This window comes from Aptenodytes patagonicus, chromosome 3 (genome assembly GCF_965638725.1).
Source record: "Aptenodytes patagonicus chromosome 3, bAptPat1.pri.cur, whole genome shotgun sequence".
Taxonomy (NCBI): Eukaryota; Metazoa; Chordata; class Aves; order Sphenisciformes; family Spheniscidae; genus Aptenodytes; species Aptenodytes patagonicus.
The window spans coordinates 126,712,498-126,730,524 of NC_134951.1; the positions used below are offsets into that span (position 1 = coordinate 126,712,498).

General features: G+C 46.3%; 1 protein-coding gene across 1 annotated transcript in view; it reads left to right on the plus strand.

Moving 5' to 3' along the window:
- The first annotated feature begins 2,533 nt into the window (after positions 1-2,533).
- HAO1 (hydroxyacid oxidase 1) overlaps positions 2,534-18,027 on the plus strand; it is a 34,444-nt gene continuing 18,950 nt past the window's right edge. The window contains exons 1-2 of the mRNA XM_076335126.1: positions 2,534-2,670; positions 10,787-10,938. Of these exons, the coding sequence (XP_076191241.1) occupies positions 2,534-2,670; positions 10,787-10,938 (289 nt within the window). The remainder of the gene's footprint in view (positions 2,671-10,786; positions 10,939-18,027) is intronic.

Genomic DNA, 18,027 nt, shown 5'->3' on the forward strand with positions numbered 1-18,027 from the left:
GACGGGGCTCTGAGCAACCTGATCTAGTTGAAGATGTCCCTGCCCAGGGCAGGGGGGCTGGACTAGATGAGCTTTAGAGGTCCCTTCCAACCCAAACCATTCTATGATTCTATGTCAGTGTCAGATGTGCTGGGGAGACGTTGGCTGTGCTCTCCTGGGGATTACACCTGTAAGAGGCCAGTTAGTCCTAGTTCAGCAGCAGGTTAAACTTCTTGTTTTGCCTAGTTTTGCTTCCTTTGTGCCGATACTGGCACCTTCCACCGCACCCCAGCTCATAAACTGGCCAGCAGTGGGGGGGGAGGGGGGGGGTGTACTGCTGGAATAGAGGAGTCCCCAGCTCCTGGTGGACTTGTGGGCTGTGGAGCTTCCCAGGGCACGCTGGCTGGGCAGCAGCAAGAAGTCAGCGCCCCCCACCCCCGTCGGGCTTTGGCGTGTGGTCGGCATATTTGGGGGGATCCGCAAAGGGTGGTGTGTGAGCAACCTTGTGATAGGGGAGGGAAGAGGAACTTTTAGCCTGAGTGGACAATAATGACCAGTAAAGTACAAGCAGTCCGATGCTGTGTGAATATGTCAAATGAACATACAAGTGGAGAGAGAGAAAGATCAAGGTAGGGAGTGTTTTGAAGAGCTTAACTCTTTTTTAAAGTGAATATAGACGTTATAAAAGGGCGGGGGGGAGACCAGTGGTGAAACGGTATCGTTACCTTCAGCAATTTTTGTGCAACTTTCCAACATTAAAAGCTTTTGAGTTCATTAAGGCTGAACTCAGCTGCACGTATTAAAACGTTTAGCCAGTGTGCAATGCTTACTGTCTCATGCTCTAGGATAAATACCTGGTTTTAGCACAGGCGATGCAAACTTCAAATAAATGAAAGCAGACGTGTCCCCACTTTTGTGCTGGGAGCGCAGGGAAATGTCAACGTTAAGCCAGTTTGCGTTTAAATTGTAGCTGACACTGATGTGTGATAAATGCCTCATGGTGTAATTGTATGTATATTGATATTCATTTCCAGTAATTCCTCCCATGAATATTCTGACCGCCTATAAAAATGACCCCCTACGCACCCTGTAGGACTTAATCTGAGATGCCCTCATCTGGGAAAGCAGTTAGAGAAATAGCTGCAAATCTCTTAGTGCCATCGTTCTCTTCAAATGATTCCTGAGACCGAGCTTCCAGCTGGCACCATCCTTCCTGCCTCAGCCCCCGAGATAGTCCTCCAAAGATATTTGACAGTCTCCTTTGAATCTTAAGCGTTTTTCTCGCTCTTTGCAGAGTATTGTGTTCCCAGTTGTTATTTATAAACCAGCAGCAAGGAAGCTGGCTGTGGTTTTCACAGAGGTGTGTGTATATATTTAACTTGATGTTACCTGAATTCTTCGGCCTTGCTGAAGAATGAAAAAATCAAGTCGCTTAAAGCCCAAAATTACTGAAGGCAGCGATGCGCGGCCGTACTAATGTTGCATTGCATTTCTTCCTCTCGCTGCACCACAAATAATGAACAGTGAGGAAAATACGGGCTCTCTGGTTTGCTTGCGCCAGAGAGAGGTGTGCGATGAGCGGGGTGCGCGCTGCTTTGCTCCTGTGCACGCTGCAGAGTCTGCCACGTCTTGCACTATGCTTCGGGGGATTTCTTTCCAATTAAGGTCTCGATTTCTCCTTTCTCCCCAAAATCTGGTTTTAATAAAATGGCATTGTTAATAATTGAAACGTGCACAGCCGGAAAACTGAATTATATATATACATGATATACTTGTACGTTTTCCCTGTCAAACAAATACAGTATACCTGTTGGAAACGATGTATAGTTGTTAAATTTTAAGTCAAGATTCAATTAAGAAATCTTAACCGATTCTGGACGAGCGTCTTCTGGTTGATAAGCTAGTTTTACTTCCAGCTGGTGAGTGCATCTGACTTCGTAACATTTTAAGAATAATGAGCTCTCTCTGGGATGCGGAGCTGGAATTACCTTAAAATTGGGAGCCATTTGCCTGAGGACATACTAGATGCCCGAGCTGGCTGGCAGCTGGGTCCCTGCAACTTGACTCGGTACCCAGGATTTTAATGGAAGGAACTGGACACTCGCTTGTGTTAGGTGTTGTCCTGAAGGCCAGTCCAGGCTGGGACCCGCTTTTATAAATATCTAAATCAGGATTTTGCTTTTTGGACATAAACAGTATCTTTCTTGTCTCAGTCTCCTGGATATTTTGGATGATAAAGGCGTACATGAGAGACAGTACATTCCTCTTACTGCAGATTTAAGTCATGCTTGCTGCACTTGCATATTTCTCTTCTTGCTGATTAGTTTTCTATCTTTTTGCCATACTTTATTCCATTATGTTCTAGGTTGGCCCTGACTGCATGAAGTAAAACGCGGTGCTGAAGTCCAATATGACACAAGAAGTTGGTGTATTTTTTCTGGTAGGTAGGTAAGTTGAATCCTGACGAGGTCCCGTATTAATGATTTACAGACAAAAATACAGAGCTTAAAAGAGAGGAAAGTAGGAATAAACTAACCCTGTGAGATCTGCAAACATGTCTGGAAAACCAGTTTGCATTGCTGATTTTGAAGAGTATGCTAAAAAATTCCTCCCCAAATCAGTGTATGATTATTACCGATCCGGAGCAGATGACCAGGAAACGCTAGCAGATAATGTAGCAGCATTTTCGAGGTAGGAGGATGATTTAAGGCTGGAGTGGGAGGGGGGAGTTGTAAATTCTGCATTATTTGTAGATGTGGTGCAATGTTAGGTTTTTCTGTGTGAACAAAGCTCAATTTTTCTGAAACTTTTTTGTTTTTTATCAGAGACTCTCAAATAATTCCTTTTTCGAACAACCGTCTCTCCCCTTTCACTCCTCCACCTAGCATCTTCTGTCAAAAAGCAGTCCCTAAAATCCAGTAGCATCTTTTTAGCTTTACCTGCACTTTATTTCTTTTGTTAACATAAATTCCCTAAAGAGTCCCTCGGCTCCAACATTTAATCAGCTGATGAGACTGTAATTTCTGCATTCTGGGCTATGATGCCGGCAAGGGATTCTTGTGGTGGGGTTAGGTCCCGAGTCGGTTTTGCCTTTTGCTTGTTCTTTCTAGACTGAATTAATTACGCAGCCTTCCCTGGTAAGTGCTCGTGCAGCGTTGCTAGATCAGAGCCGCATAGCCTAGCGACAAGGAGTTGCATATCCTAGCTCTGGAGCGAGCCGTGAAAGCCAGGGCTCGGTGCTGGGTGGCCAAACCGTGCTCGGGGGGTCTCCGGCAGAAGGTCAGCACTTCACCGGGAAATATTGTAAATGATGGGAACTGTTACAAACCAGTTTTGACTTAGACTGGCCCCCTGTGCTGTTGTCAAAACCTTAACTCGGGTCACCCTGTGCCTCAGAAGTACAAGGTCAACACAAAGTAAGTCAGCGTTTGCTGTCAGATTCAGTGGAAGAGTGTCAAAGCTCACGTCAGGTCAGTTGCTTCCCCATCCCCTGAATCTCCGCTGCTCCTCTGCCCCCAGAGCATCAGCCCAAGCGCTGCAGAGGAAAGAAGGCAGCTGGAGGCTGGTCGCCTCAGCCTGGCTGAGCCCGGTCGAACTGCTTAAACAGCTGTTGGCTTCTCTTTCCTTCGGGTGCTGCGTTGGTGCGGACATTTAAGCCCCCTGCTCCTTCGCTAATCTCTAAAGTCTTTGCCTTAAATCCCTCTGAGTCTAACAAACCAAAACAAGATTTTTCCAATTTGTCTTTAGCCTTTCTCCCTCCCCACTTCGCTTTGCTGCTGCGGAGCAGCGATCCTACTTACTGCTCCAGTTGCCCTTTCCACAGGCTATGAGCAATTCAGCTGGAAATCCCACGCAACTTCAAGGCTGTAGGAAACTCAGCGGTAATTCATTTAGCAGGATCTCAAAGGTCAGACCGCAGAAATCAGCTCAGAACCTTAATTTTAGGGACACGTGTAGAAAAGCTTTACAATGTCAGGAGAAGAAGAAAGCTAACCTCCGCTGTGACCACTTATTCCAGACCTCTTAGCTCCATGCAGAAGCCCCCGTCACGGACTGGAAATCCCCTTGTGCTTGGGGCTGCTCAAACACAAGCCAAAGGACCGCTCTGGCTCCGAGGAGGAAATAGGAGCAGGAGGGGATGTAGTAGCGCTCACCTAATGTTGTTTTTTTTTTTAAATTTTATTTTTTTTAATGCTTCCAGATGCTGTGATGTTATTTGCCCTCATAGAAACAAAGTGAGATGTTAAGGACACTCAGAGGAAGTGCTCAGAGGCAATCAACTGTAGAAGTAGTGAACTTTTTACCACGAACTGCTAGAGCTAATCGAGATTAAGTGAAAGCTGGATCTAAACTGCCCAGAGACAGGTTAACAAAGAGCTGGGTATGTCCACTTGCTGTTTTGGTATTAGTGGAGCTAGATGTTAGTGGTGAGATAAGAGCAGCTCTGCTCTGAAGCTGTTTCCCACCGCAGGGAAAGATTCCTCTGATAAGAAGACCTCCTCGCATCGGGCTGGTCACCTGTGGGGTTCGGGCTCACCTCATCTTTCCTGGCATCTTCTATCATATTTTCAGTAAGAGCCTCCGGTTTTAGGCATTCAAAACTACGGAGCTTGCAGGCTGCAGGAGATATTAATTAGCAGTGCCTTGAACAGCCTGAGACATTAAAAAAAAAGTAAAGGAAATTTGCCAGGTCCTGGTGGGGCTAAAAGGCCCTTGATGCTGGGTTCCTGCTCCTCAGCAGTGAAGGTATGAAGGGGATGGAAGCTGTGTTTCTGTCTTTGCTCCCGCTCCCTTTGTATATTTGTCTTAAAGAAAACAAGATCTAATTTCTGCAGTAGATTTAGGCCTTCCTAAGGCAGTCTTCCAAAAAGGCACGTAATAAAGACTTGATAATGGGGTTTACTCTCTTAAATCGCCAAACAACAGAACTTGTTGACAGCCACAGAGAGAGGTCACGGGGCAGAAATGTTGAAGTCAAAGCAACAACAAGTTGCTTCTTAACCTTTTCATCGCTCTACGTCTACGTCTCTTTCTGAGCGTCCACCAAAGCACAGAAAAGTGCGGTGATGTGCTGACGGTCGCCCAGCAGATCAGCGGGAGGGCTGGCATCAGAGCCTGAAACCCAGTTTCCCTGGTGAGACACGCGGTCCTCTCCTTTCTGGTCGCTGCAGTGCTAGCACAGCTCTTCCAGTGAGGACGGGCATCGCAGCTGAAGTCATCTGCTGGGGCTTACCAGCTTTACCTGTATGAAGTGGAAAGGACGCAGGGCTGGAGCACGGATATAGTGATTTACAGCTTCGTGGACAAATGTGCTCTTTTATCTGTCCGTAATAAGAGGGAGATAATAGTAAAGGTGGTCAGAGTTAAAAATAGCCCTTATGTAGCACTGAAAAACATGTTAAATCATTCCCAACGCTTCTAGTGCCTTCCTGTACCTGTCTATTTGCCAACCGGAATATTTCCAGTAAGCAGTGTGCGTTTGCTGCCTGCAGCCAGATGGACCTTCCGCTCTGCAAAGGTGACCCCCTTTCGTGGGCTGTTGAACCTTTCTGGAAGCACGCCATGGGCTCGACCTCGATAGCTACAGTGGTTCCCGCTTGTCGCTGCTGAGGGACCAGACGCGGCGGTGGATTCCTATTTTCTTAGCACATGGGACGCTACGGTTAACAGTTTATTAGACCGTGTTTGCAATGGTGTCCTGGCAACGCACCTAGAAAAGGTAGAAACCTGGTATAAAGACTTCACGGTATTTTGGTTTATAAGACCTGTTTGCCACAAGCAACTTTTAAAATCTTTCTTTTTTCTCCTTTGATGCTGTTGGGAGAAGCGTGGCCTAATCGTTAAGGATGCAGGACTGCTTCTCACTCTGACTCTCACACAGCCCTTGTGTGTCTCTGAGCACGTTACTGGTTTTTCTCCCTGTTCCTGAGTGCAACTTGTGGGTAAATATAAAGTAAGATGGACTTTACAACCCCGAGCCACGAAGTCGGATGACTTTGTGAAAGAAACAAGTACGTTCAGCTTCATTTGCCATGGCCAGAGAACTGTTGATTTCCACTGTCAGAAGCTTAGTTGCAGGGTTCAGCCTGATTAAAAACATTTGCAGTTTATTTAAATATTTATAGGTGTATGTATAAATGTTTACGTTTAAATGGAAGAGAAAGAAAGCACAAAACTGAACCAGAAGCATGAATTGTTGGCCCGTGCCTTTGCGGTGCAAGATTATTCAGGTGAGCGAGACTGCTAGGACGGATTGTATTTGGAGAAAAATCAGCGTTGGGTTTGTCTGTGAGCTCTTTATTTTTTGGCAACCAAATGGTTGCATTTATGGAGAAATAAATAGGCTATCATTAAGGACTAATCTAGCAAATGAATGGTTGTGTCGATAGATGCTGCAATACCTTTGGAATGGCCCATGCAATTTTTGGAGCAGCGCAATCCATACTCATTTGATTATAAAATGAATGTCCTGGCCTTTTGACAGCACAGGAGCTTAAAGGACTTTGGACCTGTAATCAGACACCAGATTGTAAAATGTCTCCAAAAGGCCGGTGTTTAAGGTGAGGTTAACACCAGGTACAGTAACTCCCCTCTAGCCTCCAGTTCTTCTGGCACTGAGGGAAGAACCAGAGCTCGCACACCAACGTCAGTGTGTTCCTGCTAAGGCCAGATAATTATTTCTTATCCATAGTATTCAAATGACGTGGGGATGGCACTGGCGTAAGTGAGGCATTAAGGCCGGAGAAGATGATTTGGGATGTCAGAGCATACGTTACTCCCTATGGCGTCTGACTGCATTCACCTTGCATTTGCTCTGCGTCCCCAAACATCGCGTGTCCTTCCAGCACCGTGCTGTCTGGCGATTAAATTCACTCTCAAGTTGTCACGGAACCAAGGGGCCTGAATGGAGAACAGATTTTATGATGAGGTCGGGACGCCTTTAGCTTGATGGCATTCAAGAAATCAATCTGAAATCTCCCCTTTTGGTGTTTTAATGAAGGGGGACGTCTGTGCCTGTAGGAACACGTTTCTGCTAATCTGCTGTGACACTTTCTGCCACTGACTCCCCGGCGGTCTTTGGAGGAGATGCGTTTTGTTGTCGTGTGCGAGGAACAGCAGTCGCTTGTTTATCAGCGACAGCATCGATGCGTATTTTTCTGCAGATGTATCGTTGTCTTGTAGCTAGGTATTAAGGGCGTTAAAATGACTGGGCACATAAATAATTTAAATATTGGTTAAAAAAGCAAGGCTGAGAATGTGACTGGGGTCAAAGAAGCACGTGAAGTTGTAAGGGGAGAAAAGGAAAGGAATGCTTGCAATAAGAAGTTGGTTACGTTTCTGCGATGTCTTTCACCTTGGATTCGCAGAGCGCTGCGAAAAGAGTTGCCGTGTGGATGGCAAGACACCCTGGGAGAGCAAATTGATTTTCCTCAAGCAAAAGCAGCTGTTGCTTAGCCTTGCACAGCACTAGCACCTGCCCCTTATGGTGGGAAGTGGAGCTGTAGGGGAGATGAAGGTAGCAAAGTGGGTTGGAGTTGGGATGGAGACTGCCCGAGCGGTGTGTCCTTGCCCAAACGCGCCGCTTGCGATGCAGCACGAAGGGATTATTTAGCACGGACTCGGAAGGGAAACAAGAAGAGCCGCTTCAAAATGCGTTGCGGTTTGAAAATTTCAGCATTTTTCACAGCTGAAAATGAGTGGGGAAAGCAGTGAGTGCTTCCCTCTTACCCAACTGCAAGATAATTTACATTCTGAAATTTTTGAACATGGAAAAGGGGAAAAAAAAACCCCGCTAATCCCCTCTCCTTTCCTTTCATCCTTCTTTCAAAAGAGCATTTAGCTGAAGTTGCCTGAATCGGGAGTGCTCGCTGCCTTCCCCACTGGCGGCATCTCCCCGCTTCCAGCTGGGAAGAAAGATGCGCTCACTTGTAACTGCTGATTGCAGCACGCGAGTGTGGACTTGGCTGGAAAAAAATGTGGGTGATGAGGAGAAGATGAATAAAAAAAAAAAAAATACAAGGTTTTTACAAAATATCCAGGAAATCTTTTCACTCAAAGACTTGGAGGAAGCAGGTAGTGTGTGGCAGCCTAATGAATGCACGCTCCCGTTAGTGGGAAATACTGCTCTTGGGTTTCGCTTGCTGTTGTTAAGGGCATTTCCCTATGGCTTGTCCAGAAAATGCCTCACTTCAAGCGTCTGGCAAACTCACAGCTGAAAACACCCGTGTTTCCAAAGCAAGATCGGGTTTTCTTTAAAGAGTATAATACTAAGGTGGTGATCCCTGTTGACGTTTTTTGTGGCACCCAGTAAATACTCAGTTATGAGTATTGACTTGATGTTGGTCTAGAGGATGAGACCTGATAGGGTGCGAGGGGAAGAGAAGCCACAGAAGACATTGGAAGAGACGTTTACGTTTAAAGCCTGGGGCTAATGAGCCTGAGGACCCCAAAAAGCTCATGGACGGAGTCATTTGATGGCACATAAAGGTGAGCGGGAAGGAGGCTGTTTATTGCTGCTTGAAACAGCATTGTTTTTCTTGCATACGCTGTTGGGAGGATTTTTGCTCTTTCTGTTTCTTTTCCCAAGCTAAAAGCACTACAGAAATGTTGGTACTTCAGGACTGACCCTCACGCGCGCGCTTTGAGATGGCAGCGGTTTGCACCAGGTAAAAATCTGACAGGTCCAGGACAGCAGAGAAACTAGGAGGCTGGGGAAGAGGGAGGTGCTTCACATCCTTATGCTTTTGAGTTTGACTGTAAAGCTGAGCAAGGTTATTACAGGATTTTTGTTTTCTTTATATTTGTTGGGAAAAGATGTCTCAGGGCTGGGAGAAAGCCTTCGGAATGAGGATTAGGAAGAAAGGGGGAGAAAAAAGTCATGTTTTCTTTGTCCCACCCTCAGCCCATCCTCCCCTGAAAAATAACAAACGGATACAATAGCCTGAAAACAAGTCTGAGGAGACATACTTGCAGTGTGTGTCTTGGCATCGAATAATACAGCTGACTCCCACAACTACACATCTCCTTCCAAGCATCATAACCATCTTTCTCCTCCCTGGGGAGCGCTTCCTGGAGAGCTGGCACGACCCGGTGCTCTAGGGCTTCAGAAATTTGGGTCTCATCCTGGCTCTGTCCCAGGCTTCTTACGGAAACGTCTCTTGATCTTTCCATAAAATGAAGAGATTGTGTCTTTTCTTTTTTTTCGAACCTGTTGGCTTAATATGCAAGCTCAAGCTGACCACTGCTTGCTGTCGGAGCATAGTCTGAGGGTAACAGTGGCTCTGGTTGCTGTCTCCTCGCTAGTAATAATAATATCAGTCTCAGGCTTGCTAGTGCTGAGCAGGTAGTCAGGTTCAGCAGTACCAGAGCTTAAGCTTTTAATTCTTTTCTGTAATGAAAATTCAATAGCCATCATCTAAAAGTGCAGAGTCCTTTCAGAGGGAGGGATGCCTCAGTGAGAGGTTGATGCGTACCCTACTACCGCTTGCAGAGAGGGTTTGGCCTGGCTCAGCGCGCATCTGTGTCGAGAGGCAGCCCCTACTATTGCACACCCTCTTGTGGCTTGTAGTAACAGTGGCTGCGCTGCAACATCCCCTGGATGGTGAGAAAAAGTCCAATTTCACAGGTACCCCCAGGAACGCAACCCTATTAAGATAGATTTGGATGTTGCGGTGTCATCTAGTTGACCCCGTAAGAGGGATCATGAGGCTGTTGTGCTACTGTTGTAGGGGGGAAAAAAAAGATAAATTTCTGTGTGTGCAAGCATGTGATGTCCAGCCTGACTGCAATAAATTGTAATTTCAGATTTGTTTTGCTCTGTTTTGGAGTCAGCTTCCATTTGTACCCGGGCTGAAGACCCCAGTGGAGATTAAAGCCCAGCCCTGGGTTGATGTGGTTTCTGGCGGACACGTTGAAGGCAAAGCAAGGTCGGGAATGGTTGAGCAGATGCTGGGCCATGTCATTCAAGGACTAGATTGTAATTTGCCCTATTGGGAAAGCAGTTGTGCTACTCAGTCTTTTCCTGCACCAAATTACAGTGGCCGCATTTGGTCTTTTCCTGGAAATCTGGAGTCCCTGCGGTACGATGGGCTGTCCCTGGGGCTGCAGCTGTAGTCCCAGGGAGTATGTGTTGCACAGTGGCCGGTGACTGCCGGGGACGGGACCTCTCTGAGCAAAGCGACTCAGTCTCTGGGCCAGCAGAGATGCGGTGCGGTGGATTTCCACACCCTCCCCGAGCTGAGGAAAGCCAGGCCAGCCATCCTGCCCACCCGCTTCCCACGTGGCAGCTTGTTTCTGTGTAGTCTCACTGCAGAGACCTGTAGCACAGGGACAGGGAGGGCTAAGCATGCAGGCCAGGCTAGTTTTATCCAAAAATCCCCTGTCTTTTGGCTCCCTAGTCCATAAAAGGAATAACTGAGGGGGGCTGATGACTTCTCCTGTTCCCGCACAACCTCTGTCATCCAGTTCTGCCCCAAGACTTTCGAGGAGGCCGAGGCTCACCGTGAACCTTATTATTTTGCAACTCCCGTCTTTTCTTTCAAATGATACCAGCCGATAATGTTCAAAGGCTCTTTGCCTCTTTCACCCTCCGTGGACTTCGGTCCCTCCTTGCCTGCTCCCTCCTGGCTTTGTGCATTTTGTGGGTCCTGCTGCAGCTCTGGGTCATGCAGTGAGGTTCTGCTCCAGCCCCAACACAACTTTCACCATGTTTCTCCTGACAGCAGGAAAATCTGCTCTTGCCCATTAGGAACTGTAAATAACCCCGATGATGCAGGCTTTTTATTCTCTTTATTTCTCTCTGTGTCAGATGGAAGCTGTACCCCCGGGTGCTCAGGGACATGTCAGTAATGGACCTGTCAACCTCAGTCTTGGGGCAGAAAATCAGCATGCCGGTCTGCGTTGGAGCGACCGCTATGCAGCGCATGGCTCACGCTGACGGAGAGATGGCCACTGCTAAAGGTAAACCGTGCGAAGTCCCCCCCCCGTAGTGAGTTAGAGATGAACAGAGTAATACTGTGCCTGCTGGTTGTGAAGCCCGGCTTGGTTTCTTGCTCCTGATGCTGTGGCCAGGATGGGTTTGAGTTGTCGCTCCGAGTAATCGGCTTTATTTTTGGTTTTGTTTTTTAGTGTTTTCCTTTTGCCTGTTTTGTGTGCAGGTTCTCCCTCGCTATGAAACAGGCATGAGAAATGCAGCACGTAAGAGGGGAATCATTTGTAACAAATGCAAAATCGAAAACTACATCTATTTATATTTCTTCCTATACATTCTGTGAATATAACTATATATATTGCCAAGGCAACGTTCTTCCTGTTACAGAACTGCTTCTAGAAATTCAGAAGCCTTTGCTTGTCTGGGAAAAATACTTGCTTTGAAGAGAGCTCTTTGAGAGCATCCCAGGGAGCCAGTGAGGTAAAGGCCCCTCTGGGCTAGATGCTGCACAAAGATATTCATAGAATCATTAAGGTTGGAAAAGACCTCTAAGATCATCGAGTCCAACTGTCAACCCAACACCACCATGCCCACTAAACCATGTCCCTAAGTGCCGCATCTACACGTCTTTTAAATATCCCCAGGGATGGTGACTCAACCACTGCCCTGGGCAGCCTGTTCCAATGTTTCACCACTCTTTCAGTAAAGAAATTTTTCCTCATGTCCAATCTAAACCTCCCCTGGCGCAACTTGAGGCCGTTTCCTCTCATCCTATCGCTTGTTACTTGGGAGAAGAGACCGACCCCCACCTCGCTACAACCTCCTTTCAGGTAGTTGTAGAGAGCGATGAGGTCTCCCCTCAGCCTCCTCTTCTCCAGGCTAAACAACCCCAGTTCCCTCAGCCGCTCCTCATAAGACTTGTTCTCCAGACCCCTCACCAGCCTCGTTGCCCTTCTCTGGACACGCTCCAGCACCTCAACGTCCTTCTTGTAGTGAGGGGCCCAAAACTGAACACAGTATTCGAGGTGTGGCCTCACCAGGGCCGAGTACAGGGGCACGATCACTTCCCTACTCCTGCTGGCCACACTATTTCTGACACAGGCCAGGATGCCATTGGCCTTCTTGGCCGCCTGGGCACACTGCCGGCTCATGTTCAGCCGGCTGTCGACCAGCACCCCCAGGTCCTTGGGGTGGGAGTGCATGGAGGCTGCAGCCTAAAAGGCCGCGAGAAATGGGATGTTAACCAGAATTCAGATGTGAAATGGCTTCTTACTCTTTAACCCGAGCTGCAGGACGACACAAAATCTGAGAAAGCGGTCACACGGTGTGCCTGTTGCATACAAACAGCACTGGGCTGTGTGTTTCAGTGCTTTAGCACCGAATGAAAAAAGGACACAAAACCTAAATAGGCAATAGTTTAAAAAAAAAAAAAATAACCCTGTGCATGGTCGAGCTATTCATCTAGCAGCGTTTCCATGACCAATGCAGCAAATGCTAGTGTGAAGCAAGTCTAATTACCTGCCCTGCAGTGGGAGCTGGTCTCAATTCTCATTAAACAAGCCCCGGCGCTGCGATGTGCGCCGTGATGGGCTGCAGCACAACTCCAGCAGCAATCTCTGTAAAAGCAGATTTCTCTGATTTTATAGTATGTTTGGGGATACATTTTTCCCCTTCCCAAGAGATTTAGTAGGAAGCCAAAGCTTTTATGCCTATTGTATGTGCAGGCGCATTCCACACGATGGAGCTCGAATACCTTGAATTGGTTTGCGAAGCGGCGTCCGGTGGGACGCCTTGGTGCTGTCCTGTCCTTTGGCAATTCTTGCGGATTATTTCTGGCCCAGGTTATCCTGGGAGGAAACTCTGAAGCATTATATGTTAAGTGCAAACATATTAACGCAATATTAAGAGCGAGATTCGAAACACACAAAATTCAGGACATTCCTTAGCAAAAATTCCCACTGATGCTACGGCCCGGCCGCGTTTTAAGGCATAAATCTGTAATGGCATGCAAAATCGAGTGGTACAATAAGGCAGACTACCAGGGCTGAGTTATGGTTGTGGTAGATAACTTAATTTTGGAATTTCCTGACTGTTGTGCACTTAGATTTTCAAACTTTAACATATGATTATTGCATTTAACATTCTTGGGTTTTCAAACTAGGAGAGCTTGGTCTACTGGCAACGGTTTGAACGTGCAGTGAAATAAACATATCCATGGAGTTGGTAGATTTTTCATCGCTTTCAAAGGAGAGCGTAATTAAAATCGCACCCTCTCTATTGCATTAGTGTTTCTTGCAGAAAAAATACGGCCTCGGTTTTGTGCTCTGTTAGAGGTGGAGTGGGGCATTCAGTGCCAAGCTTTTCGTTTGACCTTATAAGATGACAGGGATTAGCTGTAAAGTACACGTTTGGCTTAAAGGTTCCCTTAAATTTGGGACATTCAGGATCAGGGGGTTTGCTACATCCAACTTCTCTTAAACTCTGTGATACCTCTGAAATACAAGCGAGCAGATTGTTGGTTGCTTTAAATCAGCTTTCGTGTCAGCTGCACCAATTTACGCAAGCCAAGAAAGTCTGATCCAGAGTCTTGTGGCTTTTGCAAAGCCTGGCATACTTCATAAGCTTGACTTTTGGCTCAGGTGTGTAGGAAGCGATGTATGTGGTGGTGCTTCTGCTGGTGTGATGATCCTTGAAAGCACGGCATGGTCTGAACCTTGTCCCTTCCCAGCCAGGGAAGGGGGTGTAGTGTGCCGCGGCTTGTGTCGGCGGGCATGGCAGCTGCCCAAAGGAGCACCCACAGTGTGGGTGCCCGGGCACCCCGCAGCAGGGGCCACAAGCCACACGTCTGCCTGGTTGGGGTTAGACCCCAAGAGATTATCTTGGTTTCACCCCATCCTTACCTGCAGAGCAGGGTGGTGCAGGTAGCAATAACAACTCCTTCCCCTACCTTTTTGTATTTTGAGAACAATGCCTGATCCTGCCAAGGAATTCCCTTAAGCGACAGCATTTTGCTTTGAACTGCTCCGCTCTTCCAGCGGGTTTTGCCTGCAGGTTGCAGTGTAACATCTTCTCTAGGCACAAGGGCATGTCGTGGTGTCTCTCATGAGGTAAAACTCCCTGCCCTCACGACGTCTTGCTTTGGGGCTTGTCAGGGTTTTGGGTGCTGCTGCCCCTCACTGCTGCTGCTCCTCGAGGGATGCTCTCCTGCAGCAACCAAGCTGGTGGAAAGGAGCATGCATCTTACCCGAAATAGGGTAAAGTCTGGCAGCTTGCCTTAAACACACCTTCATCGACAATTCTGTTCATTAGTAAAGGACCTTTTTGGGGGAAAATGTTCAACTGGAATTTTAAAAGTTGCTGGTGACAGGCCATCCAACACAAAGTAAGTTATTCCAAAGGTCAGCTAACTCCACTCTGAGCAGAATTAGGCTGTAATCGCGGTCAAAACTTGTACAGCTTCAAATCCAGATGTTGGATTTACTTATACTTCTGTTAGCTCGACCTAAAAAAAAAAAAAAGAAAAAATATTGTCTGCATAGGCTGTAATAAGGTTGCTCCTCAGTTTTGTTTGACACGTCTAAGTGGACCTGGAGTCCTTCCTTATAGAGAAAGCTCTCTTGTCCTTGAAACAATTTCACGGACCTTGGCAGTTGTCCCAGTTTTTCCAGGTCGGTCTTCAAGTGTATTCCCTAGCATTTTAGTTGTAGTTCATCAGCGTGTATGGCAATTTTGCAAATAATGGATTTTCTGTTCAGTAGAAACTGAAAAATCGGGAGGAAAATTGTTTCCTTTGATCCAAAACGCAATATTTTATTTCATTTTCCTACTAGCTAATGCTTTTAGCCATAGTTCTGTTTTGAAACAAAAGTGATAGCTCAGAAGAAAACATTTCCATTTTGAAAATATCAACATATGACATTTTGACTTAGGTGAATTTTTCTTGTACTTCCCATTCCAATTTCAACCTCTTTGACTAAACATATTTGCCAAATTTGATGAATAATCTTAGCCACTGTTAAAGAGCAAAGGCTGTTCTCTAAACACTTTTCAACAGAACTCTTCTGATTCTACATGATTTTTTCTTGCCTGTACATCGGAAGATTCGCTATTCCTCCATGCAAAGACATTCATTTGCCATCCCGACTTCATGCTGTGCCTGCAAACCAATGTGATCCCCGTGTCGTCTTCCGTCAGCACTCCCTGCAAGTGCAGTAGTACTTGTGCTCCTGTAAATAGGACCCACCTTCAAGTACACCGAAACAAAATCTTGTGCACCATCCAGCTGCTTAGCAAGAAATAGCGATTTTTGGAAACCTTAACTGATTATAAACAGATATGTACCATTATTTTATTGAGATTTCTATTCTGTTTATATTGCTGCTAATTACGTAATGCTCTCTTACTGACCGATCACCTTATATTCTTGTGTTTTAGCCCAGAAACAGTATCGCAATACCTGACTTCTCTCTGACTTGCTGATAATCAGGCGGGACAGCCTGACTGTGTTCTTGGCCAGATCTTTTGAAACCTTTGAATGAGAGTTGCTCAGATCTGATGTTTTTATGTTTACCCTCTGCAATTGCTCTCAAACAACTTTCTGAGTTACTGCTGACGCAAGAAGGGTTTCACCATCACCTGCGATGTGACTGCACCGTTTGCTTTGCCAAATAGAGAATAGGAATATTGACTGCAAAGCTTTTCCCCCAGCCCCTGTTTTAGTTGAGTTACTGGCAGCTCTATCATTTCCACTAGAGAGGGAGCAGCACCTTTGTTCCTTTGGCTCTTAACAGACTTGTACCGTGCTTTTTGTTTGCTTTGATGCTGCTGAGCATCTGAATTCAGGTTCCTTGTGCTCATCGGACGTGCCCGTGACTGTGAAGGAGGGATTTTGTGATCTGTTGCCTTTTGTGCTCAGCCACAGTGAAAATAGCAGGACTTTGTACCCATCTTTCACCTGTTACCTCTGTGGTGTTCCAAAAAAAATGTTAATTTTGCGGTATGGCTACTCCAGAGTCATTGAGAGGACAATATTCACGTGGGACAACACGGCTTGGACTGACCTGGCCCTTACTCCCCTCAGAGACCGGCATGGCCAGGGGACTTTCTGATGCAAGTGTACACAGGCAGTCTGGCATGACAGCCCTCCTAGACCAGCCAGATCCATTTTGGCCACGCATATTTTTCCCTGCTGCCTCCAGCCTTCCTGCACAGCTGACAGAATGCATTGTGTCAACAAAATGATCGTAGGCACAACTCGCACGCAGTGTTTTGTAAGGGGTAAGTGAGGTAAGGCTGGGCAGGGGATTTCTCAGCCAAGTGTGTTTCGTCAAGAGAGTAATGTTAAGTACTTTAAACAACTCTGTTTCTTAGGAGATGCAGCTCCAAGAACAGCTACTTCTCTTGAGAAATACCACCGTGCCAAAAGGACATCGCGTTGATCCCAAGTAATGTCCTCTGGCCCCTAACTTGGGGACAGTGGATTCACTGGTGGGTTCAGGGAAGAATGACCCCAGCGGGGCAGTTTGGCTGCCGTGCTTTGGAGATGCCCCTAAAAGGGAAACGATGGGAATTTGCACAGCTAGAGAAAAATAACAAGAGTTCCCATTTCCATACAAGGTAACCCTGACAAAATATGCACGCTTAAGCTGGGCTCTTCTCCAGTGTCCTTCCTTGAAGTATGTTGCCTCTGGGTTGCCCATAGGGACAAACACCATACCCTTCCCGTACCAGTTAATGGAGTGATGTCCCATCCGAGGTGGGAAGGAGACTGTGAGGTTTCAGGATGAAAAGAAGGCCTGAGAAACGTTATCGCTCTTCTCCTGTGGACTTCCCAAGTGGGTCCTGTCCCATGGTCAACCTTGACGTGTTGCTATGTAAAATACTTCAGGTGAACTCCCCAAGAACAAGGAAAGCCCCATTTTATTAAGGTTTATGTTCCCTGGTGAGAAGTTATGTCCTTGCTCGGGGCTTCCCGGGGCTAAGTACAGGTGGGTAGCAGTGGGGCTGAGGCACCTGCACCCACTCAAGGCGGCCGTGGAGGGAAGGCTGTGAAGCTCCCCTTTCCTAAGCACCCCACCGTATCCCAATTCTAGTTGCATTTGGCCCCGAAACAAGGCGGAGTACAAACAACTCAAAGCTTTATCGTCCTGATATTGAAAACTTCCCCGGCCTCCTGTGTGTGGCTAATGCCGTGCTCTCTGCACTGTCGTTGACCTCAATGGGAGCCTGCAGTGTGTACAAAGGTAAACGTATGCTTTGGGCAATGCTTGGGATTAAAAGAAGACCTGGGGAAAGAAAAAAAAAAAAAAAGACTAAAAGCAATCTGAAATGGCATGAGGAAAGACTGGTTTACAAAAATCTGATGTTTAAACTCTGGCAAATGTCACATATTGCCGCAACAGCGTCCCATGGGAATATGGATCCAGTACTGATTTGTAAGAATAATATTTGCAGCACCCCAAAATTGAAGTGTAAAATATAGTTGTTGGAGGAAATGAATTGCTTCTGTTTTCCTCAACTGCAGCTAAACGTGCAAGAAATGGGAGTATATTTTTGGCAAAACCTGATTTGAGGTAGAAAACCACCAGAAGCTGGCAACACTTCAGGACTATGTATCATATGTTTTTGAAAGTCTAGAAAATTGTCAAAATAAGCTTTAAAATGATCAAGATAAAGCACAGATCAACTAAAACTGGAACTTGGAATCTCTAAAACTTTGAAAAATTTTGTGTGCATGAACTTTGAATTTGACCGTGCAGATCCAAAATACGTGTGTTGAGCTGGTGCTTTACCAGAGAGTTGTTAACTTTAAAGGATAGACGAGAGGAATTTTGTGAGCATGCTTTCATGGAAATGCCATAACCCAGTTTGGGATGGTTGAACTCTGATTGAACCAAACTGCTTAAATGTACTCTTAAATAAGAAGAAAGCAGCATCTTCTCTATTGCCGCGTATGCAGATAAGTTGAAAGGTTATGACATTATTTTGTGTTTTTAAATCTTCCATTCACTGAGCACATTTTATTGTGCAGTTTCTATTTTAATTCTTGCTTTTGCAACTATTCTTGCGTCCGTAGGGCTGTAGAGGTAGACTTGAGAATAAAAATAAAAATGGAAATA